The sequence below is a fragment of the Oncorhynchus mykiss genome, chromosome 11 (assembly GCF_013265735.2).
Source record: "Oncorhynchus mykiss isolate Arlee chromosome 11, USDA_OmykA_1.1, whole genome shotgun sequence".
Classification (NCBI taxonomy): Eukaryota; Metazoa; Chordata; class Actinopteri; order Salmoniformes; family Salmonidae; genus Oncorhynchus; species Oncorhynchus mykiss.
The window spans coordinates 47,451,761-47,479,577 of NC_048575.1; the positions used below are offsets into that span (position 1 = coordinate 47,451,761).

Here is a 27,817-nt window from a genome sequence, read left to right on the forward strand (position 1 = left end):
TGTGAGAATGCGTATTGTGCATGTTAAGCCAATGTGAAATTAAATGGCTGCCAAGTTAGCGGTCCGCTCACTAGTGTCCGCCCTTCTGCAAGTGACATCTGTGCTGGTTCAGTGGTATGGACGATGCTTGAGTAAGGTGTCGTGGTGTATCTGGTCAATTCGAGCTCTGGTTAAAAAAAAAAAAAAAAAGGGACAACACGACACACACACACACACTTATGACAACATCCAAGACCAGCCTGCCTTGACAATAGTCCCTTACAGACAAAGAACTTCTGCGCAAGACAAAGTTACAGCGCAGAACTTTTATTTAGAGGTAAACGATGGTTAAAATTACATTAAAATATAAAATTTGAATGGGCAAGTCTTTGAGGGGGATCGATGCTGGGAGGGCACAGAGGCGCCCCCCCTCCCCAGAGCCCCCCCCACCAGAAACAGAAAAGAGATCTACAGCTACAAAATTGAAATGGAGTTTTAAAAGAGCGTCAAAATAAGTGGGATTAGCTGGGTCACTCAGATGTGTATAAAAAAGGAGACAAATGCAGTTTGTTAATGTGAAAACCCTCCATCTGAGATGTCCTCATTTCATCAGTGGTAAAGCTCTTTCCATTTCTCTATAGGAGTTCAGATTTTGCTGTAACGTCTTCCTGCAGTTTTGAAAAAGTGAACAAAAACGTCCTTCAAAAATAAAAATGCATCCACCACATTTCTTGTTCTACTATTACATATACAGTATATATATATTTATATATATAAATACATACATAAATATCTTACATGTACAACCAATTTGAAAAAGGGAAAAGAAAGAAAATGTAAGGACTTTTGGGGGTGAGGGAAGTTGGAGAAGGAGGGTTATGTTTGGGCAGTGTGTTTGTGTTTAGCTTCACACACAGAGCCTTAAGGATGAGTAGGACAGGCTCCCCTAGGTGCCACCACAGTGCCCTTCAGTTGGCCCAGTAAGGGCTGCCATAGCTGGACTTGTTGCCCTGGCTCTTCTGCTGCATGCTGCTGGACTGGTTGCGCTGACCCGGACCACCCTGCAGGGGGGGCGAGAGGGCGCACACATACACCCGTCAATAGGGCGGGTTTCAATTGACCCACGTTTATTCGGCTAAAACATGTGTAAAGTTAACGGCAGCTATAGGATAAACATTCTACAAGATGAACCTTTTTATCCGCCCGACAGGTGGATGTTTCATTTGGTCCAACTTCACTGCGAGAAAATGCTGGGAACTGTTTTGAGTAAATGATTGACAAATATATGTGGGGCACGTGATGTCATCATTTAACTATAAAGCTCCACTCCACATTCAATTCTAAATGCCTACTGCTTGCTAAATCAATTTTACAACGATAAAAATAGTGCTCCTTGCAGGACAAGGATTATCTTGACTTTCAAGAATGCCTGAATTGTGTTGACCTTGCTTTTCTGGTTGGCTGGATGCAAGTTTCACCATCCAATTATTTAAAGACTAGTCTACAGGAGTGCTAGTTGAGCCATGGAGGCGTGGTACAGCTCCCCAGGAGACCATGCATATGGTGTTCATTAACAGCAAGTGGAGAATACAAGTCTTCGGTGTTACCTGTCCATCTTGGGCGAGGTGATGGTGCAGCATCTGGGAGTGGGGCTGCTGGTGGGCAGGCAGGATGTGGAGGAAGGGGGCTGGGGCGTAACCGGGGGCACCGCCGGGGTTCAGGGGGCCTGTGCCCCCTAGGGCAGACGGCAGGCTGAAGGGAGGGGGGGTTCCCGTGTGGAAGCCCTGCTTATCAAAAGCCTGGGGGGGGGGTGAGGGGGCAGAAGACCATTATATGTCATGACTGAGTATAATCCTGAACCTATCCTTATGTTTCAATCCTGTGGTACTGAGGTTGTGTGCACCTCGATCAGACAGCTTTGTCATTAACCACAATTAATCCAACCAGCCGTTTAAATTCAAGTCTATTCGTTATCCTCAGACATGACTTAGCTGAAACGCCCAACAACTAAACACCAGGTGGGGACTGACTCACCTGTGTCTTGCTGTACATTGAAGCACCCATTTCAGGCACCCCTCCACTGCTGCCCGAGCCGGACAAACCTGGAGCTGTGAGCAAGAGGACACATCAAACATGTCAGTTTGACCCTGTGAGGTGGCACGGCGCCAGTAGGCAATGTTCAACATTTCTAGTGAGGGGGTTCACCATTTCAAGAGTTAGTAGTGAGTGAGGTAGTATTTCTTAGTAGTGAGGAAGGTGTTTCAGAACAGTAGTAGTAAATCACGGCGGATAACAGTGAAGGAGGCGGGGAGGGGGAGGGGGTGCGTCCTGGGGCAGCCGAGTTCATTGAGTGTACCTTTCCCTGGGCCGCTGCCAGCTGATTTGGCCTGTGACTGGGCAGAGCCTCCGTACCCTCCCTTACTGTACTCCCCCGCGTGGCCCTGAGACAGGTCGTCAAAAGCTGAGAGAGGAATGGAAGAGGACCAGGAGGACCGAGTGAAGTGGAGGGGGGAGAGTAAAAAATAAATAAATAAATAAATAAAAAAAGACAGCAGAGGAGGAAGGGGGAGAAGAACCGAGAGAGAGAAGCAATAAGGTAACTGGCTAGAATAGCATGTGAACAGCGACTATATCCGGCAGAGAGGGGGGGGGGGGGCGGGGGGGACGGCATGCTCGCTAAGCAAGATCTCCCTCTCAGCCACGCACACAACAGACACACACGGTCTGATTTCAGGTCATCCTCTCATACATACCTGTTCCATACGTGTGCTGGCCGTAGCTGGGCTGATGCTGTTGGTGGTACTGGCTGGAGGGGTTCCCCAGGGCCATGTTGGGCTGCTTGGCCGAGGCCGGAGGCACAAAGACGGTGGGGCCGTACTGGAAGGCGTTGGGCACCCCGGGCATGCCAGCGTAGTAGGGCAGGCCGGTGTAGCCGTAGCCCGGGGGCAGAGGGGGGTTGAGGAAGGCCTGGTTCTGGTTCTGCTGGCCCTGACCTTGGCTCTGAGCTTGGGGGGGCTGCGAGGAGGGGCCCTGTGAAAGGCTGGTGGGGGGAGCCGGGGATGACGAATCCCCTCGGCCAAACTTGGTCGCTTCACCTAAGCAAGAGAGAGGAGAGATGGTGATCGATATGAAAAAAAGGCAAATGCATAGGAGGGAATGAGAGCCAAAATGGGTTAATGTTCCTGGGAATTTATCTATAAAAAATGTTTTGGTTGATGTGTAGTATTATTTTTAACTTTTACTTTATTTGAAAGCTAATCGAGTACGGAATACAAAAATCTAGTTTTCTAAACCGAAAACATTAAAAACTAGCCTTCGTATCCAATCAACTAGCTAAATGTTTGGATTCGAATACTAGCCACTTCTCTTATCTCCTGGATAGAAGGCCGGACCAAAGACTAAGAAAAGGCAGCGACTTTCCTCCACATTCCTCAGAAGTTTTAGATTTTTTATTATTTTATAAACAACCCTGTGCAAGTAGCTCAACAGCCTTATGCAATATCAGATCTTCCGAAAAACATGCAGACCGCAAAGACAACGAGGTGGCAGGAAACTGATCAGCAAATTAAAAGTCTAGTGTGTGCACTCGCAATGCGAGTAGTACAAGCACAACGGAGTTGGACAATACATTTTACTTGCCAGTTCTGCAGGCTATTGACGTCACCCACTCCAGTCCATTCAGAGCACAGCGGACCAACCAAAATGCAATTACTCCATTTCCACCAATGCCTCAACACGTTTTACACTCTACAATACATAAAACAAGTCTCCTCTTCTGTATGAGTACATGACAATGATATGATTTGCCTCACTGAAAGAATGTAGCAGCTCCACCTGGATACAAACGCATTGAAAAAAGTGCACAGACATATTTTAAACCCACAGATTGCTGCTCGTTCAGGCTATTGAGTGCCTTGGTTTTCAAATGTAAACAACCAAAATCCTATTCTTGTTTACTGCCTCCCCAAGAAAAGCACCTCCTACCTCAGTTTTCTTAACTATAATCATAAATATAAAACGCAACAATTTCAAAGATTTTACAGAGTTAGTTCATAGAAGGAAATCAGTCTATTGAAATAAATTCATTAGGCTCTAATCTATGGATTTCACCTTACTGTGCAGGGGCACAGCCATGGGTGGACAGACTTGGAAGCTAAGCCCACCAACTGAGAATCCAAGCCCAACCAATCAAAAGTCTTTATTACAGACAGAAATACTCCTCAGCACCCCTCAGATGATCCTGCAGGCAAAGAAGCTGGATGTGGAGGTCCTGGGCTGGCGTGGTTACACACGGTCTGCGGTTGTGAGGCCGGAGATGGTGCAGTTTGCACATCGCATCACAGGAGGCAAACTACCTGGCCTCCAAGACACCTGCAGCACCCGATGTCACAGGAAGGCCAAAAAGATGATCAAGGACACCACCCACCCAAGCCACGGCCTGTTCACTCCCCTACCATCCAGAAGGCGAGGTCAGTACAGGTGCATCAAAGCTGGGACCGAGAGACTGAAAAACAGCTTCTATCTCCAGACTGTTAAACAGCCATCACTAACACAGAGAGGCTGCTGCCTACATACAGACTTGACCACTTTAATAAATGGAACCCTAGTCACTTTAACATTATTAAAGTGGCATTGTTTAAAGTAGCTTACATTACTCATCTCATATGTATATACTGTACCTTATACCATCTATTGCACCTTGCCTATGCCGCTGGGCCATCTCTCTCACACACACACACACACAATCCCTTCCCTCCACAGGCACACACACAGCAGGGTAGCCTAGTGGTCAGAGCGTTGGACGAGTAACCGACAGGTTGCAAGTTCGAATCCCCGAGCTGACAATTTAACCCACTGTTCCTAGGCCGTCATTGAAAATAAGACTTTGTTCTTAACGGACTTGCCTAGTTAAATAATATATACACTGCTCAAAAAAATAAAGGGAACATTAAAACAACACATCCTAGATCTGAATGAATGAAATATTATTACATCTTTACATAGTTGAATGTGCTGACAACAAAATCACAAAAACTATCAATGGAAATCAAATTTTACCAACCCATGGAGGTCTGGATTTGGAGTCAAATTAAAGTGGAAAACCACACTACAGGCTGATCCAACTTTGATGTAATGTCCTTAAAACAAGTCAAAATGAGGCTCAGTAGTGTGTGGATTCCACGTGCCTGTATGACCTCCCTACAACGCCTGGGCATGCTCCTGATGAAGTGGCGGATGGTCTCCTGAGGGATCTCCTCCCAGACTTGGACTAAAGCATCCGCCAACTCCTGGACAGTCTGTGTTGCAACGTGTCGTTGGGAGTGAGACATGACGTCCCAGATGTGCTCAATTTGATTCAGGTCTGGGGAACGGGTGGGCCCGTCCATAGCATCAATGCCTTCCTCTTGCAGGAACTGCTGACACACTTCAGCCACATGAAGTCTAGCATTGTCATGCATTAGGAGGAACCTAGGGCCAACCGCACCAGCATATGGTCTCACAAGGGGTCTGAGGATCTCATCCCGGTACCTAATGGCAGTCAGGCTACCTCTGGCGAGCACATGGAGGGCTGTGCAGCCCCCCAAAGAAACGCCACCCCACACCATGACTGACCCACCGCCAAACCGGTCATGCTGGAGGATGTTGCAGGCAGCAGAACGTTCTCCACGGCGTCTCCAGTCTGTCACATGTGCTCAGTGTGAACCTGCCCTCATCTGTGAAGAGCACAGGGCGCCAGTGGCGAATTTGCCAATCTTGGTGTTCTCTGGAAAATGCCAAACGTCCACAGGTGGGGGTTGTGCTTACAGCCCAACACCGTGCAGGACGTCGGGCCCTCATACCACCCCCATGGAGTCTGTTTCTGACCGTTTGAGCAGACACATGCACATTTGTGGCCTGCTGGAGGTCATTTTGCAGGGCTCCTCCTTGCAAAGGCGGAGGTAGCGGTCCTGCTGCTGGGTTGTTGCCCTCCTACGGCCTCCTCCACGTCTCCTGATGTACTGGCCTGTCTCCTGGTAGCGCCTCCATGCTCTGGACACTATGCTGACAGACACAGCAAACCTTCTTGCCACAGCTAGAAGGTTATATGGAGTTACATTGTGTTGTTTAAGTGTTCCCTTTATTTTTGTGAGCAGTATATGTATGTATGTATGTATGTATGTATGTATGTATGTATGTATGTATGTATGTATGTATGTATGTATGTATGTATGTATGTATGTATGTATGTATGTATGTATGTATACATACATACATACATACATACATACATACATACATACACACATATTCTTAATCCATCTCTTTAGATGTGTGTAGTTGTTGGGAATTGTTAGATATTACTGCACTGTCAGAACTAGAAGCAGAAGCATTTCGCTACACTCGCATGAACATCTGTTAACCATGTGTTTGTGATCAATAAGATTTGATTTGATTAGTTGATGTACTGACAAATTCTCTAAAATAGCGGAGGCGGCTTATGGTAGAGAAATGAACATTACAATTCTCTGGCAACAGCTCTGTTGGACAATCCTGTAGTCAGCATGCAAATTGCACACTCCCTCACAACTTGAGACATCTGTGGCATTGTGTTGTGTGACAAAACTATGCACATTTTAGAGAGGCCTTAATAAAAAAAATGTATCGTCTCCAGCACCTGTGTAACGATCATGCTGTTTAATCAACTTCTTGATACGCCACACCTGTCAGGTAGATGGATTATCATGACAAAGGATAAATGCTCACTAACAGGGATGTATGTGTGCACAAACAAATGCGTGCACAATGAGCAAAATAAAATATGTGTATGAAAGGAAATTTCAGCTGTTGGTGTTGGCGAGGGTGTTGACTTGACCACTTGTCCAATGGCTCTCGCAAGGAATATTTAGCTAGGATAGAACACACAAGCCGACTAGGTAAATAGGTCAACTATTCTACTATGGGGTTGTCTGATTTTGTTTTAATAACATTACATTGCAAAAACAGTAGCACTGGAAAGTGCCACCCTGAGCAATAAAGCACAGGCTTTGAATGACTTCGCCAGCCGCTACAGGAGGGTACACACCGCTGTCCGAGGTGAGCACATTATAACATTTAACTCCCATCTTAACATCGGATGGTCATTAACCAATCACGCGTGTCAGTTCAGTGCACATTCATTTGGGAACATATTCACTTCGTAGAACAGACACGCTTCTGGCTATTAGGCTAAGTCGCCTCCAAACCAGCCTTCTGCGACCTTGCCTCTCACTTATGGAACGCTCTCCCTGACCATGCACCTCCATCATTGGGAACTTAAAAAAAATACTGGCCATAAAAATCACCTCTACAGACTATTTTTCACAGTACTAGTCCAAGTGTATTTAGCACCCATCCCACTTCTGCCATTTCACCTGCCTTCATTCCAAATGCATGTTATTTTTATTGTCTAACGTTTGTCCCCCACAGTAGAGTTGAGAACTCACGAAAAGCGATATACAAATTAAATGTATTCTTAAATAGGAAGTATGAATCGTTCCATCGCGGGGCTGAATCATGGGGCTGAATCTGCCATTTGTTCAATTCATTAGTCAGAGGAGATGGGAGATTCAGTCATTGAGGTGGTCCACATATTAACATTCAGCTATGTGCTTGTAACCATCATCATCTCCATATTATGGTGACCATACAAGAAATGGTTCTGGCCTCAAGAGATTTGTGCATTTGTAAATGAGTGTGCAACAAGCGTTACCTGAGTATGGATTGTTGGCTAGCCCATCTCTGCCAGGCATCGTTGCCGTTGTACCAGGGAATGTGACTCCATAGTAGTCCTACAGAGGGAAGGAGAAACACACTAGCTTAAACGAGAGACGGAAGGAGAGAAAACTAATATCACCAAATAAATCAGATTCCACACAGGAGATGGGAGATTGTCATTGAGGTGGTCCACATATTAGGATTCAGCTATGTGCTTGTAACAACCATCATCATCTCCATATTAAGACGGGCACAACAGACAATATTAATCATTAACATTTATTTATGCCTGGTCTATTAAAACTACATCTAAACCAGAGACCATACGAGAGTCCATCTGGGCAAACAGAAATGTGTGCTGCATTGCTCTTCATCGACACAAGGGATGTTCCATGTGTGAAAGGTCACTCACCATAGGCAGACGAGACTGAAGCATCTGCAGGTCCTCATAGCCATAGATCTGCTTTAGAGCAGGACAAAGACCAAATGAAAACAGGTCCGTTGATACATCTCAACTGAAATAGTCAACCACAACTCGCTAAGCAAGAACCAATGGCGGGCTAGAGAGAAAGACGAGAGCGAAATGGGAATTCATGAAGAAAAAAAAAAACAGCGCAAAGGCGCACAAGAGGAAAAAGAGTGGTAGCGTAGTTACCGGGTATGCAGGAAGCAGGCCTCCAGGGCCCATAATGTACTGATTGGCCAACAGAGGGGGCACTCCTTGGGCCAGGTTAGGGGGGGGTTTGCCTGTGGAACATCAGAATGAGAGAGGAAGAGGAGTCAAAAATTACACTGGTCACAACGGTCAAATAAGCAGAGGGAGTAGGACAGGGTCTCCCCAAACTCTGTCCCCGGGATCCCAAAGGGTGCCCGGTTTGTTTTTTATCTAACACCACACAGCCAATTCAAATGATCCACACTTGATTAGTTGGTTATTATAATCAGCTGAGTAGTGCTAGGGCCAAAAACTAAATGTGCACACCTTGGGGTTCCAGGGACAGAGTTTGGGAAACCCTGGAGGAGAACCATTAAGTGACCGTAACAAACCTATGTGTGACGGCAGGGTTCTCCTGGACTCACCCGAGGTGGTGGTCAGCAGAGGTTGGGCGGTGCGCCCAGCGGGTGAGAGGGCGGCGTTGCCAGTCAGACCAAGTCCTCCGGGGCCGTGCATCATGCCATTGGAGCTGCTAACAGCGGCGTTGATCGAAGGGCCCGAGGAGGAGAAGGCGTGGAGACTGCTGTTCTCCTCACTGGTCATCTGTATGGTAGGGTGGGGGAAGAGAGTTAGCCTGACAGAAGATTAGCTTTAAAATCGGTTGCCCTTTTCCTCTCCAGCGTCTGTGCTTATTTAAGATCAGTCCCTCGGCGATCAACAACCATAGACACACACCGTCTAGGAAGTGTTTTACGTTAGCCCAAGAAGAAGTGGTGCTTACCGTGAGGGAGGAGCTAGTGGAGAGGGCAGATCCTGATGAGTATGTACTGGTCACATGACTGGAGAGAGAGCAGCAGAGAAAACAGGTAACGTTAACCCAATGAGTCCCACCGTAAAGCAAGTGCATTTGACCTCTAAACCCCTTTTAACCCCCTAGAATCTCCCCCCAAAAATTTAAGCTAGAGATATATATTTGCATTTGATTCATCTCAATCCACCGCATCCACCGACGTCGCACTGTGGCAGAGCTAGAGCGGTGTTTGACTATGAGATATAACGAAAAATCGGCCTCCTCACAAAATCTGTAGTGTCCGAACGGTTTGTTCTACAAACCTATGACCCTCTCTATGTAAAGATGATTCTCACGAACACGTGTTCTTCGTTTTGCTCTACGACCCACACAAGAGTCTTGGGACTCGTCTGAAGTCGGCACAGCCGACCTGCCAACTTGTCTGTAGCGTCCGAACAGTTTGGGCTGCACACTAATATGACCACTCTGTGGAAAGGTGACTCACGCATGTTGGTTTTGTTTTAGGAACCCATAGGCCTCATCTGAAGGTCCCCCGGTACCAGTTTAAAAAACATATGAATTGAAGTATAATGGAGACTGTTTAGTGCCAAAAGAAGAAAGGTTACACCCATAAAAAAAATAAAAAATTAAAAAATCCACATAAACCACCGGTCAAAAGCTTTGACACACCTACTCATAAGGGCTTTTCTTTATTTTTACTATTTTTTCTTTACTAATAATAGTGAAGACATCAAAACTATGAAATAACACATGGAATCATAGTAACCCCCCTCCCCCAAAAAAGTGTTAAACAAATCAAAATAGATTTTATATTTGAGATTCTTCAAAATAGACACCCTTTGCCTTGATGACAGCTGTGCACACTCTTTGCATTCTCTCAACCAGCTTCACCTGGAATGCTTTTCCAACAGTCTTGAAGAAGTTCCTACATATGCTGAGCACTTGTTGGCTGCTTTTTCCTTCACTCTGCGGCCCGACTCATCCCAATTTGGTTGAAGTCAGAGGATTGTGGAGGCCAGGTCATCTGATGCAACTCTCCTTCATGGTAAAATAGCCCTTACACAGCCTGGACAATGTGTTGGGCCATTGTCCTTTTGAAAAACAAATGATAGCCCCACTAAACCCAAACCAGATGGGATGGCGTATCGCTGCAGAATGCTGTGGTAGCCATGCTGGTTAAGTGTGTCTTGGAGTGTCACCAGCAAAACACCCCCACACCTCCATGCTGTACGGTGGGATTTACACATGCAGAGATCACCCCTTCACCACACGCAGGTCAGAACCAAAAATCTCAAATTTGACCAAATGACATCTCAGACTGGCAAATAAAAAGAAAAGATTAAGATTGTTATTTTGCCTGCCAGTCTGAGATATGGCTTTTTCTTTGCAACTCTGCCTAGAAAGCCAGCATCCCGGAGTCCCCTGTTTACGTTGAGAATGGTGTTTTGCAGGTACTATTTAATGAAGCCACCAGTTGAGGACTTGTGACACGTCGGTTTCTCAAACTAGACACTAATGTACTTGTCCTCTTGCTCAGTTGCGCTCCCACTCTTTCTATTCTGGTTAGAGCCAGTTTGTGCTGTTCTGTAAAGGGAGTAGTACCCAGCGTTGTACAAGATCTTCAGTTTCTTGGCAATTTCTCACATGGAATAGCCTTCATTTCTGAGAACAAGAATAGACTGACGAGTTTCAGAAGAAAGGACTTTGTTTCTGGCCATTTTGAGCCTGTAATCGAACCCACAAATGCTGATGCTCCAGATACTCAACTAGTATAAAGGACCGTTTTATTGCTTCTTTAAAACAGCAGAACAGTTTTCAGCTGTGCTAACATAATTGCAAAAGCATTTTCCAATGATCATTTAGCCTTTTAAAATGATAAACTTGGATTAGCTAACAATGTGCCATTGGGACAAAGGAGTGATGGTTGCTGATAATGGGCCTCCGGACGCCTTTGTAGATACACTGTAAAAAAAATAAAAATAAAATAAAAAGCAGTTTCCAGCTACAATAGTAATTTACAACATTAATGTCTACACTGTATTTCTGATCAAGTTGATGTTATTTTAAAATTGACACATTTGTTGCTTGTCTTTCAAAAACAAGGACATTTCTAAGTGACCCCAAACTGTTGAACGGTCGTGTATATATACACTGCATTTCATACCATCTATTGCATCTTGCCTCTGCCGCTCTGTCATTGCTCATCCATATATTTTTATGTACAGTGCCTTGCGAAAGTATTCGGCCCCCTTGAACTTTGCGACCTTTTGCCACATTTCAGGCTTCAAACATAAAGATATAAAACTGTATTTTTTTGTGAAGAATCAACAAGTGGGACACAATCATGAAGTGGAATGACATTTATTGGATATTTCAAACTTTTTTAACAAATCAAAAACTGAAAAATTGGGCGTGCAAAATTATTCAGCCCCCTTAAGTTAATACTTTGTAGCGCCACCTTTTGCTGCAATTACAGCTGTAAGTCGCTTGGGGTATGTCTATCAGTTTTGCACATCGAGAGACTGACATTTTTTCCCATTCCTCCTTGCAAAACAGCTCGAGCTCAGTGAGGTTGGATGGAGAGCATTTGTGAACAGCAGTTTTCAGTTCTTTCCACAGATTCTCGATTGGATTCAGGTCTGGACTTTGACTTGGCCATTCTAACACCTGGATATGTTTATTTTTGAACCATTCCATTGTAGATTTTGCTTTATGTTTTGGATCATTGTCTTGTTGGAAGACAAATCTCCGTCCCAGTCTCAGGTCTTTTGCAGACTCCATCAGGTTCTTCCAGAATGGTCCTGTATTTGGCTCCATCCATCTTCCCATCAATTTTAACCATCTTCCCTGTCCCTGCTGAAGAAAAGCAGGCCCAAACCATGATGCTGCCACCACCATGTTTGACAGTGGGGATGGTGTGTTCAGCTGTGTTGCTTTTACGCCAAACATAACGTTTTGCATTGTTGCCAAAAAGTTCAATTTTGGTTTCATCTGACCAGAGCACCTTCTTCCACATGTTTGGTGTGTCTCCCAGGTGGCTTGTGGCAAACTTTAAACGACACTTTTTATGGATATCTTTAAGAAATGGCTTTCTTCTTGCCACTCTTCCATAAAGGCCAGATTTGTGCACTATACGACTGATTGTTGTCCTATGGACAGAGTCTCCCACCTCAGCTGTAGATCTCTGCAGTTCATCCAGAGTGATCATGGGCCTCTTGGCTGCTTCTCTGATCAGTCTTCTCCTTGTATGAAGTGAAAGTTGAGGGACGGCCAGGTCTTGGTAGATTTGCAGTGGTCTGATACTCCTTCCATTTCAATATTATCGCTTGCACAGTGCTCCTTGGGATGTTTAAAGCTTGGGAAATCTTTTTGTATCCAAATCCGGCTTTAAACTTCTTCACAACAGTATCTCGGACCTGCCTGGTGTGTTCCTTGTTCTTCATGATGCTCTCTGCGCTTTTAACGGACCTGAGACTATCACAGTGCAGGTGCATTTATACGGAGACTTGATTACACACAGGTGGATTGTATTTATCATCATCAGTCATTTAGGTCAACATTGGATCATTCAGAGATCCTCACTGAACTTCTGGAGAGAGTTTGCTGCACTGAAAGTAAAGGGGCTGAATAATTTTGCACGCCCAATTTTTCAGTTTTTGATTTGTTAAAAAAGTTTGAAATATCCAATAAATGTCGTTCCACTTCATGATTGTGTCCCACTTGTTGATTCTTCACAAAAAAATACAGTTTATATCTTTATGTTTGAAGCCTGAAATGTGGCAAAAGGTCGCAAAGTTCAAGGGGGGCGAATACTTTCGCAAGCACTGTATATATTCTTATTCCATTCCTTTACTTAGATATGTGTGCATTAGGTAGATTACATGTTAGATATTGCTGCACTGTCAGAACTAGAAGCACAAGTACTTTTCTACACTCACAATAACATCCGCTAACCATGTGTATGTGACCAATAAAATTAGATTTTGAAATATATTTTGATTTGTTTAACACTTTTTTGGTTACTACATGATTCCATATTTTTTATTTCATAGTTTGTCTTCACTATTATTCTATAATGTAGAAAATAGTAAAAGAAAACCCATTGAATGAGTAGGTGTTCTAAAACTTTTGATGTGTAGTTTCCTGGTCTCTCAAATCTCATACAGACACTGTAAAGGGTGGGGGGGGCGACTCTGTTCCACGTCGTGAATCTTATTCAATGAGTTTGTATGAGCTAATAGCAGTAAGTCCAAACAAAAATATTAATCAAATATATATTTATATATATTTTTAATACTTGTAGATTTCTTAATTAAAAATCAAGTAGTTAAATTATTCTTGGTGTGACCTTTTTAAAGCAATTCCATATAGCTTGGTAGGCTTAGACTGCAGTTAGACATTGTGTGTTTGGATTTGTCCATTTCTTCAGCAGCCGTAGACACCATTAGTTTGTGAGATTAATACTAGAGCACTGTTTGAGACAATGGTGGACCCCGGAGGGGCCCGGGTGTTAAATTATAATTATTATTCTTTTTTAAAGGCTGTTAAGTCCAAATGGTTTGAGCTCAAAACCGAGACTCTCAAACATGCTTTGCCCGATGACCCTCACAAACAATACAAGAGTCATTAGAAGGTAAGGACTTATTCTAGACAGATCACAGGAAATCCCAGGCCAGTGTTCATAACACTGTAATAAGCTCACAGTTGGTGTCACAAACACCAAACAGTTGTCACTGATTAGTTGGATATTCATTTCCCAACAAACAATCTGTACTTACAGCATTCATCTAAATTCATTTTTATCAGGTTGGTTTGGTGGATCTTATTTTTTCCAATTGACATTAGTCAATAAATCTCATGAAAGCCACTGTTTATGTCAAATTGTGTGGTCTACTTGTAGCCCTGGTTGTCCTGAAAATAAAAGGGTAAAACACTTCATTGTGAGGCTAAATAGGCTAAATATAAGGGCTGGACATGCAGATAAATGAAAGGACAACGTTTCCTGGGGTCTCAGGACAGAGGGTTAAAAAGGGTTGAACCAACCGATAACAAGGACTTCAATTCTACCGAGTCAACACGGGAGATTCAGTCATTGAGGTAGTCCATATATTAAGACTCAGCTATGTACTTGTAAATATTATCATGAGAATGACTAGGGGGGTGAGTTTTGGGCTTACCTGCTGAGGGATGGCAGGGGGGCGGAGTGGGAGGGCATGGGGGCCGGGGAGGGAACATGGTGGACGGGGCCACTTTCACTGCTCATGGGGGGTGACTCTGGCTTTTGGGTACGAGAGGCCAATGTCGTTGCTGAGAAAGAAGAGGAGAGAAACCGACAGATAAGCAAGCACGCTGGACTCGTTTTTTGTTGTTGTCTTATAACATGAACTAAGAAAACCCTTTTGTTCAAAGGGGTTTCTGTTTTTGTCAACCACAAATTCTCATGGGTACTTACAGTCCTGTGGGCCCTGTGTCCTCATGCCACAATAGCCATTCTGTGAAAGAAGACATTGACACTCAGAGGACCATCTGATTTCCCTAACAATGATATGTCCTGTATCAGTGGCCACAAGCCTTTTGAAAGGGTGTTCTTGGGCATATCGTGCTGTTACATTAAAGCTCTAGTAATCTTAAAATCACACTTAAGAGTCTTGAAAATGTCCATTGACCATAGGAGATTCAGTCATTGAGGTATTCCACATAATAATCAGATATGTGCTTGTAACCATCATTATCTCCAGGTTTACGAGTGACAGGAGGAGCTGTCTTAATCAAGTCGGAGACCGTGTCTGTAGTGTGGGTTACTCACGGTGAGGGGGGCGGAGGGGGCGTCTTTGCTCTGGGAGTAGCCCAGATGCGAGGGCAAGCTCCGCGGAGGGCCACTGTCCACTCTGCTAGACGAGGGGTTGGAGGAGGGCGGAGCGGCGCTGGGGAGACCCAGGGAGGGGGAAGGCGTGGCACTGGGCAAGCCCAGAGACGGGGAGGGGAAACTGGGGTCCGACACAGGAGGCATGGATGGCAAGCTGCCCAGGGGCTCACTGCAACAGAGGGAAGAGCTAGTGTGAATCAAGTTCACCTTGGCCTCTACGCTCACACAACAGTGAGACTAATTAAGCTAATTATTTTGTATTTATTTGAAACACACCTGACAGGTCCAGGTTTTGAGAACAAGCTAATCTGGGGTTGAGGTACGGCTGTGGAGGCCGGCTCCCTGGCAGGCTCGGCCTGTTGGCCCATGTCAGTCACACCGGGCTCCGAGCCAAAGTCCAGAGCCCCAAACTGCACGTTGAGACCAGACACGTCTGCCGAGCCTGGCATCTCCACCGCAGACGAGGGGATCTGAGGAGAGAAAGCGAGAGACGTAATGAAAGAGGGTGAGGGACATTCACACATGAAATCACATCAATGTACATACGCTATTCACAGTGTGATTAATGAGCACACTGACATTTCAGGCCCAATGTGTAAGAGCATGCAAAGTTACTCACTACTTGTAGATGTTTACAAATAGAGAAAAACACTCCTTGTATGTACCCTCTGAGTGAGCAGGCAGCCTCTATTCCCCCCCCCCCCCCCCCCCCCCCCCACACACACACACACGTTTCCTAACCTTGGAGGGAGGTGGTACTCTGCGTCTTTGGGTCTTGATCTGCCTCTGTGGGGGTTCAGCCATTGGGGCCTGGTGGTCGAGAGCCAGCTTGACCCCGGGGGAAGGCCCGTCTCTGGGAGGCGGGGGCCCGGCGTCGTAGTGGCCGTGGCCTGGGGGAGTGGGGACTGAGGGGGGAAGAGACAGAGGCTCTGCCTGGGGCAGAGAGCTCTGCTGGGCCTGCTGCTGCCGCTGGGCCAGTTTGCTGAGGACCGGGGATGGTTCCGGCTGCATCTTCAGATCCACTGGAGAAGACCGAGAGAAACCGACAGAAGGGTTTATGGTGGTATTGGGAGTACAGTAAATACATGCATGAAAAACTTATGCCAGTATGGTTGCTGGTCCGAAACTGCCTCCCTTCTCCTTCAATGTTTGCTCCACCACCACTACACTGCTTACAGACTCATCAGATCTGGAGTTAGGACCCAGGGGATTGGACTAAGGAATTAATAGGGCCCGGATATGTGCGGCAGCTTTTACAACAGAACTCTGACTTAAGGTTCTTGGTGTACCCTGATGCTTCTCCTACCCACTGTGTCACTGGGGGGGGGAGAGGTAGAAAGAGAAGTTGAACAGTGTGATAATGTATTTGGGGGAAAAATGCAATTTGAGGACAGAAGGAGATTTAACTTAATCCACATTAAGTTTCAGCTATGTGCTTGTAACCACCATCTCCTATTCGACAAGCCGATAGACAGACAATGACGATAGACAGACAACTTGATTTCCGTGTGATAGTACCTGCGTGTGTCTTAAGTTGAGAGGTTGGAACTGGGCCATGCTCCACTCTTGGGGCCTTGAATTCGCTGGCGGAAATGGGCGAGGGGACTTCAACTGCAGGTGGACCGGATTCTTTGGCGACACTGCCGTTGCCCGCTGTGACCAGCTGCTGATTGGGCCGCGGGGCGAGCCGGGGCCCGTTGAGCTGCTCTGGTATCCTGACCTCATCCGGGGCCGGCTTGGGCCCACTCAGAGTCCCAAAACCAGAGCCTAGGACTGAGGACTGTCGTGGGGGGGGATTGATAATGTGAGTCTGAAAGCATTTCCAGGCATCTAAATTCACTTGAGAGCATAATACTAGTGTGTATGTATAAGAATATGAATGCGTGTAACCATGTTACAGGCATGCGTTCGGCTGGCTGCCTCACCAGGGCGGCGGGGGCGTAGCTGTTGGCGGCGGCACTGGCGTAGCTGTGTGTGGCGGTGCGAGTGCCATTGTGATGGGAGTTGGTGAATACCAGGCTCTGACCCCCGAGGCCCTCGGCGGCGGGGGGCTCCATGCCACCCAGCTCAGCCTCCACGCCGCCCGTCTTGGGCAGCAGCAAGCCTAAGTCCACACTACAGAGGGGGGGATAAAACAACCAGCAGTTTACAATGGGACACTGAATGCAAAGTGTTGTGTTGTACCCAGATACTGCTTTGTCACGATTAGATATCACTTCAATTGACTTATTATGCATCTCATTTATATCTCAATGAGAAGTTGAGCAGAGTGAGAATGTAATGGGAAAATAATGTACTTATAGGACAGAAGGAGATTCAGAGATTGAGGTAGTCTACATATTACGATTTAGCTATGTGCTTGTAACCATCATCATCTCCATCATTTGTAAGGCCGGTACAGAGAAACACATACCAACCCCAGCCAATGTACTTTTTTGTTTGTATGGTGAGAATTCGTGCTAGCAGGGAGAGCCAAAGGTATTCGAGTATTTCATGGGTGTAAAGTGCGCTTTACTGTGGTGAGCATTAGATTGGAGCCCTTACTTGTGTCCAGGCGTGATGTGGTTTGCAGAGGCAGTGAACACTTTGGTCTCAGACAGCTGTTGATAAAAACAGAAACATCAGGAAGAGAACCTTTGTTTTGTGTGTGTGTGTGTGTGTACGTGTGTGTGTGTATATCCACTGCAATAGAGAGCCAAAAGTGGCACACTTACATCCTCATTCCAGTCTTCTGCAGCCCAGTCTTCTAAGGTGCCTCGCCATGTTCCTCCTACGCAGGTAGGGGACAGTAGGGGTACATAAGTTAGACACGCCTTCATGCCTGGCCTACTCTGGCTAACAGAGCTCAATCAGCACAATAAAATCTGGGTTGTGTTCAATAGGGCGCCTCCTAAAGAAAACGCATCACAACGAAAATAAAAAAAAGTGTTTCTTATTGGACAAACGTAGGTAGTCCCTTCCTGTGTTCTTCCCGAATGAACACAGCCCTTGTTGTTAACTACTACACTTTAAAGCTCTAAAACATGTAACTTGTAACAACTTGTAAAGGAGTGGGCCTTCATTTCACACCTCAGGGAAACCCAGTTGGCCATCTAAAAATCAACTGGCGTGCCAGAAAGGTCTCACCTGTTCCATCGTCGATCCCCTCAGTTTCCCAGGTTTCCTGGCGAGATGCGCCCGAGTTGGCATTGTAGTCAGCAGGGTTGAAGAGTCTGGAGGCGAAGAGGGGTTGTTTAGTGGTTCGTCTGTGTGTTATCATTAAGTCGACATTATTCAGCAATGCTACGATACAGTAAAACAGCCACCCACACACTAAAGACCTCCTGGATACCGGGCTGAATAGACATGAACAGCGGGAGACAAAACGGGTGGGCTCTCCTGTATAGGTTTTTTCCAACTCACCCCATCCCCTGAGAGGAGAACCGGCTCCCACCAGCTGCTCTTCCTCTGCCACGACCCCCCGACCCTAAGGACACACACAGACACACGTCTGACCTCTGCTGCAAGACACACAAACCTCTGTCTAATAACCACACGTGAAGTATGTGAGGTAAAAAATAAAAAAAAAAACAGACATAGGTTTTTCGCCCACGTCTGATATGTTGCTTCAAAAACACACAAGCATAGGTTAGAGGGGGGCATGTTAATAACGGGCGACTTCCACGTCTATACCGAGAGAAGAGAATAGAATAGTAGAGAATTTTGAACAGACTAAAAGCCTAACGTTACTTGCTTATCAGAAATCAGCATTTAGACTTTAGCTTGACAACAGCGACACAATTTGACAGGCTTCAGATCAAGATACGAGAGCGGGCTTAGCCTAGACAGCTGAAGTTAAAACGTATGACGAAACACATCTAGAGACAGCAACTGCCGTCATAGGCACCCCTGACCCCACCCTCACAGTATGCACGTCTGTCTTTGACTGTCCCAACCAAAACAACCCCCGGCACCCTCTCCCTAGCAGCTGCAGGACACAGTACATTTCACACGTTGTATGGCACTTGTGGTAATAGCTGGGCGACACAAATAGACACATTGCCAAATAAAATTCTACACCCACCCTACTAGACGTACAAAATGCCCACATCACATGCCATTTTGGGGAGACAAGGGCCCCGTAGAGTAGAGAGTGGGTTTTGCAAAACGAAGATCAGGGAGGGTTATTGTGGAGGCTATTGTAGCGTACAGCATAGTAGTGGAATCTTATTGTGTGGCACACAGGACTCTACATTGGGAACATTTTGGATGTATATGCGCATAAATATTTTGCTGTGTGAGCTATTTTTATTGTATTTTTTTTATTTTATTTATTTTTTATTCTGGGTATTTTTATATAAATAAACAGAATTTAAAAAATAATAATAATAATTGTTCTAATAACTAGGCTTCGCTGTAGTATCCTAAAGAAAGGTGCCGGTCTTGGTTGCACCATTGCCACAATGAAAACAGATTTTTTTCTAGCCCAAGATATGTCCCAAATAACCAGCGCTACATATTTCCTCCTTCCATCACACATTGGCGGGCCACATTTTTCAATCCATGTCGCGGGCAATTCTAAAACTAGGTCGACTCGCGAGCTGCTAATAATCTGTTTACACGTTGTTCAGTTCTCTAGCTACTTAACCAGTATATTCTAACATTTGAGGGCACAGAAATAAAGGAATATCTTCTTCAGGAGATCAATGACCATAGCAGTGAATGAGGCAGACTGATCTCTTGCATGTTGTCAAACTTTTTTTTCCAAAGTAAGGCATGGATACAAACTAGTGAGGGCACACAAAGGTGCCATTTTTCGCACCGAAACAATGCTAGAACTGCAAGAAATGTGCCTATTTTCAGAGTGAGGTCATCACAAGCCTAGCGTTTCACTAACGATGAGATATTAGGCCAAGTGTCACGATACCAAGCACATCGTGATACCACAGGGTTCCCATTGCATCGAAGCTAGAAAACGTGGCTACATTATTTTCTTAGTACCAGTAACACTCACCTCTGCCAGCAACACCTCTACCCCTGCGACCACGGTCTGCCCCTCTATCTCCAGGACCCATTTCAAACACATTCTCCTCTGACCGCACTGAAAGGTAAGGGGGGGGGGAACACACCAAAAACAAATGACATGTGTCAACACACTCGCAAAAAAAAGAGGCGATTTAACAGTTTCCAGAACATTAAGAACACCTCTTTCCATGAGAGACTAGCTGAACGCTGTGCTCCTTTATTGAGGAAACCTGTTAAATCCACTTCAGAAATCAGTGTATATGAACGGGAGGAGACGGGTTAAAAACTCATTTTTTTAACCTTGAGACAATAGATTGTGTATGTGTGCCATTCAGAGGATGAATGGGCAAGACAAAAGACTTAAGTACCTTTGAAAGGGGGATGGTAGGTGTCCCTAGGGCTGTGGCGGTCATGAAAATGGACTGCCTGTCTCACAGTAATTGACCTTTAATAAACAAACACGTTTAGCTAAATCCATACACCTGGTGCCTAGGCTGAGGTCTAGTTCATTTATAGCAGACAAGATATGCTTATAATTCCCATTATATGATTTTGGTTATATGAATACAAGTGAACATATAGCTGAATAAAATAGAAGGGATATTTCTCAAATGATTGCCATGGGAGTGTGCACATTGAGCAGCTATTACATGTGATGTAAAAAGTGATTTGAAACAGGTCTTAAAACACTTAATTTAGAATTATTTAACCTTAGTGATAAAGCGTAGAATGTCTTGGAATTCAAAATATGGGCAGCATGATGCAATTTGATTGATGATTTGAAAAAGAAGTCCAAGGCATTCGCTCGGTTTCTGGCCTGGAATATTCTTCTCGCTCATCAGACTAGTCGCAATTTAATATTGTCTTTACATATTATACTAATGAATGGAAAACAATTTCACACATTATTAACGGGCCATTATCAGGGCATGGCATTCGTATGCACCAACTTGGTCATAGCATATAGGATGCCTGTCCGGCGTTGCCAGTAGGCTACTCCGCATGTAAAGTGAATCATTGCGCATTAGGAGTTGAGAAATAAATATATTATGACTGGAAAGCTGAGATCCTCCTTTTAAGACGCCATCAAAACGTGTCGCACGCGATTCCGTACAGCAATGTTGCGCAATGACTGGACTTGAAGTAAAATAAGTGTTTCTCTATGCATCAACCAGCTGTTTGAGGAGCTGCCTGTCTGTGTGATAGACCTATTCCTCTCAAACTCTATGCCAGGGCTCTCCAACCCTGTTCCCGGAGAGCTACCCTCCTGAAGGTTCACGACAACCTCAGACGTCTATAATCTGATTCAGTTTAGTCCAAATGGCTTAGAGTTTGAAACAAGATCGACGTAAAAAATTGGATTGCTACTTTAATACGGCAGATTTTGGGTTCTAGCAAATAAAATGGTTTGCGTCATTTCTAATCTCCCTCATTCCACCACCCCTCCTCTGACTAGTCGGACAACAAGACTTCCACTTACAGCTATTTTATTCACATCTACAGCACATGCATAATGATTGCCCAATTGCTAGATTTTCACCCACAGCGGCCAATCCACCATTCAGTGTGATCCTAACTCCAACCCTCCGGTGTCCACAGTATACCATTTTGCAATACATCCCTCCGAGGGTCTTGAACCTTCCCAGTTGTAATTTTGTATTGAGCATACATCTCCATACACTTAGTGACGCGTGACAATTTTACCGTTTACAATGTCTTCATTATACCCATTTTTTCGAAGAAAATGTGTTTTACCCCCTCAGTACATTTGAGTTTAGTCATATTACTTGCTGAAATATTTGATCCGCCTTACCTGGAAGATGAAGTCGCAGCCAACTCTGTAAGGCTTCATTTACTCTAGCTGTTCCCATAGACTTCCAGTCATTGAGCCAACAACTATCTACTTAAAAGTGCACCTCGGCAGAAATATCTACAGTACCCGTCAAAAGTTTGGACACCTACTCATTCAAGGGTTTCTATTTTTACTATTAGCAAGTTGGTTAGGCTACTCAGCGCCATTCCTTTACAGAGGACGGTTTGGTTATTGTGACTCAACGATTACGTTGAATTTGACCACATTCGCGACTCTTGACCGTCGTTGTGGCGGTAATATGGTCACTAACAGCCCTAGGAGTCCGGCTCTCACCTTCTCGGCTACGGCTGGTTCCACGGCCCCTCCTGTTGGGACCCCCGCGGCCCCGGCTTGCCTCGCGATCCCTCTTCTCTCGGTTGTCCTTCGTCTCAGAGGGTCCTCCCTCCTTCCCGGGGCCTCGCGCCTTTTTCCCAACTGTCTCCCAGGAGGTCTGAATGACAAAGAGACCTTATTGCAAACATAAGAACACTCAAACCTGAATAAGCAAACATGAGAAATAGGTTGTAGATTTTGGTTATGAGAATACTTTGAGAGCGCAAACTTGGGACTGACTAATAAAGTTGTTAAAGAGTCTACCTGCAATTGGAAATCATTTTTGTAGGTAAGTTAATGATGTATAGTTCAACTATCATACTCTATAAGAACCCAAAATACAAGCTAGTTTAACGTCATAGTTTGTAAACAATGTAATTGTGATCAAACACTGTTTAGCAGGGCACTCCAAACCTGTCCTTGGAGAGCAACCCTCGCCTAGGTTTTCGATCCAACCTTAAGTTGTAACTAACCTGATTCAACCAGCTAATTATTAGAATCAGGTAGGCTAGATTAGGGTTGCAGCAAAGACCTACAGGACAGCAGCTCTCCAAGTGCAGGGTTGGAGAGAGCTGTTCTATAAAGGCTGAAAACATGAGTTAAACTATCATTTGGATCTAATGTATGGTCAGTACTAGCATCCATAACAGTCTCTAAATTTGAGAGTGGTTACGCTTCTCCAGCCCCATCACTCAGCCGTTTACCAAAACAGTAGCAAGGTGTTTGCTTTGTGGAAGTTTGAACTGCAGATTGCCCCTTTAATTAGAGTTAGTGTCATTGGATGTGAATTCATGTGAGCGCCTGCGGCGAACCTCACCGTGTCAGAGGTGCTTTCCAGCAGGAAATTGATGGCTCTGTTGACATCCTCATTGCAGTCATGGAGGGCCACCATACACTCATCTTGTGTCTTCCCAGTCACCTCAATCAGCTGTGGGAATACACACATATGATCAGCACTTGGCGACAGGTAATGTAGCGGTTAAGAGCATTTGGCCAGTAACCAAAAGGTCGCTGGTTCAAATCCCTGAGCCAGCAAGATGGACAAATCTGCCGTTCTGCCCTTGAGCAAGGAAGTTAATCCCCCAACAACTTCTCCCCAGGTGTAGAGGACAGTGATTAAGACGGGTTGAGGCTAAACACGGAAGACACATTTTGGTTGAATTCATTCAGGTTGTGCAACTGACTAGGTCCCTTTCTTCAGGCAGACAATTTTTTACATTTAAACTGCCATTTAATAATTATTTACAAATGTTTCCATTGAAACTACGGGAAATGGGCCTCCAAGTGGCGCAGCAGTTTAAGGCACTGCATCGCAGCCGGGATTTCCTAGTCACGCCGCACTCCAGCAACTCCTTGTGGCTGACCTCGGGCGCCTGCGGGCTGACCTCGGGCGCCTGCGGGCTGACCTCGGGCGCCTGCGGGCTGACCTCGGGCGCCTGCGGGCTGAAATCGGGCGCCTGCGGGCTGACCTCGGGCGCCTGCGGGCTGACCTCGGGCGCCTGCGGAGGAGCAGTGCGGCTTAGCAGGGTCGTGTTTCCGAGGACATGTGACTCTTGACCTTTTCCTCTCCCGAGTCCGTAGGGGAATTGCAGCGATGGGACAAGACCGACTTCCAATTAGATATCACGAAATTGGGGAGGAAAAAGGGGTAAAAGTACAAAAGAGGAAAATGAATAAAATCCCCCTTGAATTCACAACGTAGCTGTCGGCAACGGGTTGGGTCTCACGGCGAGTTCCTTTCCGATGATTAAACGTTGCACATGTACTACCATTACTGTATCCCAACTCCACCTCCAAAAGTTGCCATTTCCTTCTCAAAGTATTGCCATACAGGACTTCGCTGCTATCGCTTGCCTTTCTCGGACACATTTTCCTAACCGTTAACAGCCCTGACAGTGGAGGAGACTCCCGGTGTGGACATTTCTGAGTGTCAACATTAGATTCTGCTAGGAATCGACTCCTAAGATTGTATTTTTGGGACAGACCAATTAGTTGCTGTACTTCCAGATACACAAACAAACACTTGCATCTTTCATAGCAAATTAGACAGGGATGGAGTAAGTGGGGCACAGTATAGGCAGGCCGGCCACCAGGCAGAGAGCAAGAACCGTGCACTAGGCTCATCTATAGCCGTATCTCTCAATTTCTTGGCTTGCAACTTCAGTAAAGCAGGGCCTAATCAATGAATAGGGTAGGATATTCTAGCCGCAACAAACCGAAGACTGAACAAACTCGCATCATTAGCTAAAAGAGCGTGGGCTGTAATCATCAGTTTGGAACTAAAACAAGAGTTTCAATTGGACAGAGTGAGGTAGGTCTCGGCCGTTTAGTTTGCTTACTTCGTGATACAGAATGGGAGTAATGAATGCGACCCAGGCGAGCCAGCCCGAGGGAAAGATGGGGCACCACGGGCTATCTGGGAATGTCTTGCATGCCTTGCAAATTCACCAAAGTATCCTGAAGTTCACCTCTTCTGGTTTTATTTCAAATTAAAACATTGCGCAGGCCTTTATCGTGTAGTTAGACTAACCAAGAAAATAATATATTTTGTGATAACTGCACTGTGATTTTCATTTTGTGAGGGATTCTTAACTTTAAGGATCCAAATTTCATTTAAATGTTCACTGCCCTAATCGGCACGTGTGCACATAAAACAACTCAGCAGTGCCGACAAACGCACTCACAAATACAAAGAGGACACAAACAGACATGTGTGGGATGAGTGTGCATTGGTACTGTACTTAAAAATCATACAGACTGCTATACAAATGCCATGTTCACAACATCTTTCACACACTGTCCTCACCTGTTTGACCTTATCCTCAAAGTCGGCATCATTTTTGTCGTAGATCATCTGGGCAAGCCGAATCTGTTCCGCTGTGGCCTGCATTCAAAAAGAGTAGTTACACTCAGGTGACCTCCATTTGTTGTGTGTGTGTGATAAGACTAAAAGGCGATAGGCACATTTGAAATATGTACTTGTGATGGCAGGAATAACATGAGAAAAGATAATGCGACCCCTGGGTATGGTATAACAAAGGCTTGGTGGGACATTAAGTCAAGTTGGCCAAGATATGAGTATATGTAGCCCTCGAAAAACATTATCCATACGTAGGGTTTCCAGCGGTTACATTCACCCACGGCTGGCTCCACGTGAACTACAATTCTTATGCTGCGTCTTAACATTTAGAAACGGCAATAATAAATTGTTTCAAAATGGTTTGAAACATATGCCGATATGGCCTTTATCTTTCATGTCAGCTAAAAATAATCTTTCAAGTGAAAAGATGCACTTATGGTACCAGTAACATAGAAGAAGGGGGGGGGGGGGGCATAACTGATTTGACGAAGTGCAGGCAGACATACCAGAACACTTAGAAAAAACGATTTATCTGCACACTGAGCTCCCAATGTAAGGGGTTAATCAAATAACATTTTAAAAAATCCATTGCATCAGAGCTATAAGCGGCTACATTTTCTTAGTACCAGTAGCAGTCACCTCTGCCAGCAACCAAAAGTACACTGTACAGTGTTGCTACTCTGAAATTGTGTATAAAACTCACCTGTATCTGTTTTTGTGGCTGTGTGGTTTGTGTGGTGGTGGGCAGCGCTCTGTCTCGAGTTCCTCGAGCTGGATTGCTGACCACTGAAGTCATCATATACAGTATATACAAAACAATGTATGTACAAAATAGAAAAATCTGAAACAGATCAACGGAGGGGGGAGGCAGTCAGTCAGATGGACATCATAATCATTTCAACCTCACAGGACTACTTGTGCAGAGTCTTGCTTTTGTCGTCAACTTTGCCTGTGCCATGTAAGACTATAACCCTGTCCATTGCCCCTCATGTTTAAATTTAGACGTGGGGGGGGGGGGCTGTTCTGGTGTCAACTTACATCTCTCATGCACACATTCAAAAACATTCTCACAAACACAGATGTAATGGTCAAACAAGCACCACTCATACACCTGGCTACAATCAATTTTAATTGAATTAAATGGCAGCTATAAGTTCTGGCAATTTATAAATAGTTTTGTTGCTCTGTTGACAGTGGCGAATGTGGATTTGAAGCTAGCGTTCAACATTATAGCAAGGCATTCAAACCACAGAGCCTAGTCCAAATCATGGGCAGCCATTTGGGATTGCCCAAAAAAGTTCAGACGTGCCAATGGTTCATGACATGTGCCCGTTAAGTTACTAAAAACTACTAACGTTTGCCAGCTAGCTAAATTAGGCATCGCTATTAACGGAATGCCAAGCGGATATATGGCCTAGCTAGCCAACTAATTTACAAATGAAGTGTGATTCTGATAATCTAATGATAGTGCGTAGCTGGTTTGCTAGCTCTCGTCTAGCTAACAAAGCAGCTGCCATTGTTGTTGTGACAGCTGTGTTCTCTAATCGGGGTGGGTACACAAATGAACAAACCGGATTCGGTTAACTAAATAGCTAAGCGTCCTTGTAATCGAGAAAAAAATAGATTTGTTAGCTAGGTTCGCTAGCTATTTCCAGAAATAAGAGCGTCCCAAAATTAGATTTGTTGAGCGCTTTATTATTTTGATGATTCACAGTAAAGACGATGACTTAACGTTGGCTGGCTTGCTTGCTAACGACGCGCTAACGTAGCTAGTTATAACGTTAACATTGCCAATATATTCTTTGTTCACATGTCTAAAGTAAGCTTGAGCAAAGACCAAACTGTCTGCCTCGCTCTAATCGTTAAATAGATAACATTAGCTAGCTAAAATGTTTACTAAATTACTGTAACTATAGTAGCTAACCTCATGATTAAGCCCATAACGCCCGTTTGATAGCTAGCTAAGTATGCTACCGCAGATAACTTGGTTTGCAGTCACTGTCAGAGACCAAAATAAACAATGTTGGACGGAGCTCTTTGTGTAAACGGCTAATATTAGCCAGTTAGCTAGTACCCCTAGCTAATGATTTATGATAATGGTCGCTCTTTGAGGAACAGTCGCCCATACACTGTACTCCACGCACGTGGACTAATAACATTACATTAAAGAATAACATGTAACTAGCAACGTTATATCTACAAATTGTATACAATACTACAGTGTAACCCGCTAAAAGGAAGTGTGGACATAGCTAGGTAGCTAGCTATTTGACCCGTGAGTTATCTGGCTAGCATGCTAGTTAGCATACATTTTTAGCATTTGAAAACGATAGCACAATGTGGAGACGCTAGAGCTAACTTAGCACTGAAGTGGCTAAGCTAACTGGCAACGTGAAATGATGGCTCGGTCTATCTATTTTCGGAGTATCACTACAGTAAAGTGGATCCACCGTATTTTTTTGTTTTGTTTATGATTATCATAACAAACCTTTTTCTTTCTTTACCTGCTAACACGCTTCACTCAGCCAGCAGCAGATGCCGTCACGTGACACACCGCGCCGTCGTTCAACCCCGAATAACCGAACCAGCCACTCATAACAGGTCTAGCAGATCAGGTTGTTTTACGCACTCTGCTGGTGTACGTGCTCGCTCCCACCACCTCGGAACGCGCTGTTGATAAATCAGTGGTTGGTTGGCCTCATTGGCATTTGATGTGGATGGCT

At 45.0% G+C, this 27,817-nt stretch overlaps 1 protein-coding gene and 1 non-coding gene across 11 annotated transcripts; both read right to left on the reverse strand.

Moving 5' to 3' along the window:
• Positions 1–290: 290 nt before the first annotated feature.
• LOC110535789 (ubiquitin-associated protein 2) lies at positions 291–27,756 on the reverse strand. 10 transcript variants are annotated; one of them, XM_036935610.1, is made up of 27 exons: positions 27,599–27,756; positions 25,798–25,935; positions 25,041–25,118; positions 23,052–23,162; positions 22,196–22,352; positions 20,039–20,125; positions 18,448–18,511; positions 18,172–18,257; positions 17,760–17,815; positions 17,590–17,645; positions 16,971–17,160; positions 16,564–16,825; positions 15,787–16,067; positions 15,322–15,515; positions 14,986–15,214; positions 14,632–14,671; positions 14,357–14,486; positions 9,150–9,207; positions 8,794–8,971; positions 8,369–8,460; positions 8,126–8,173; positions 7,709–7,787; positions 2,733–3,074; positions 2,336–2,440; positions 2,014–2,087; positions 1,587–1,778; positions 291–1,040 (listed from the first exon to the last, which is right to left on the reverse strand). In XM_036935610.1, exons 2-27 carry the CDS (start codon positions 25,891–25,893, stop codon positions 948–950), a joined length of 3,378 nt encoding a protein of 1,125 aa, XP_036791505.1. In that variant the 5' UTR covers positions 25,894–25,935; positions 27,599–27,756; the 3' UTR covers positions 291–947. The 10 variants fall into 10 exon arrangements, with proteins under 10 accessions (XP_036791505.1, XP_036791506.1, XP_036791504.1 ...); XM_036935611.1 differs by having other exon boundaries at positions 2,014–2,081; positions 8,126–8,176; XM_036935609.1 differs by having other exon boundaries at positions 8,126–8,176.
• Positions 14,844–14,919, reverse strand: LOC118937482. Its single transcript, XR_005034821.1, has one exon. It is a non-coding gene; the product is annotated as a small nucleolar RNA SNORD121A (small nucleolar RNA).
• Positions 27,757–27,817: the final 61 nt, after the last annotated feature.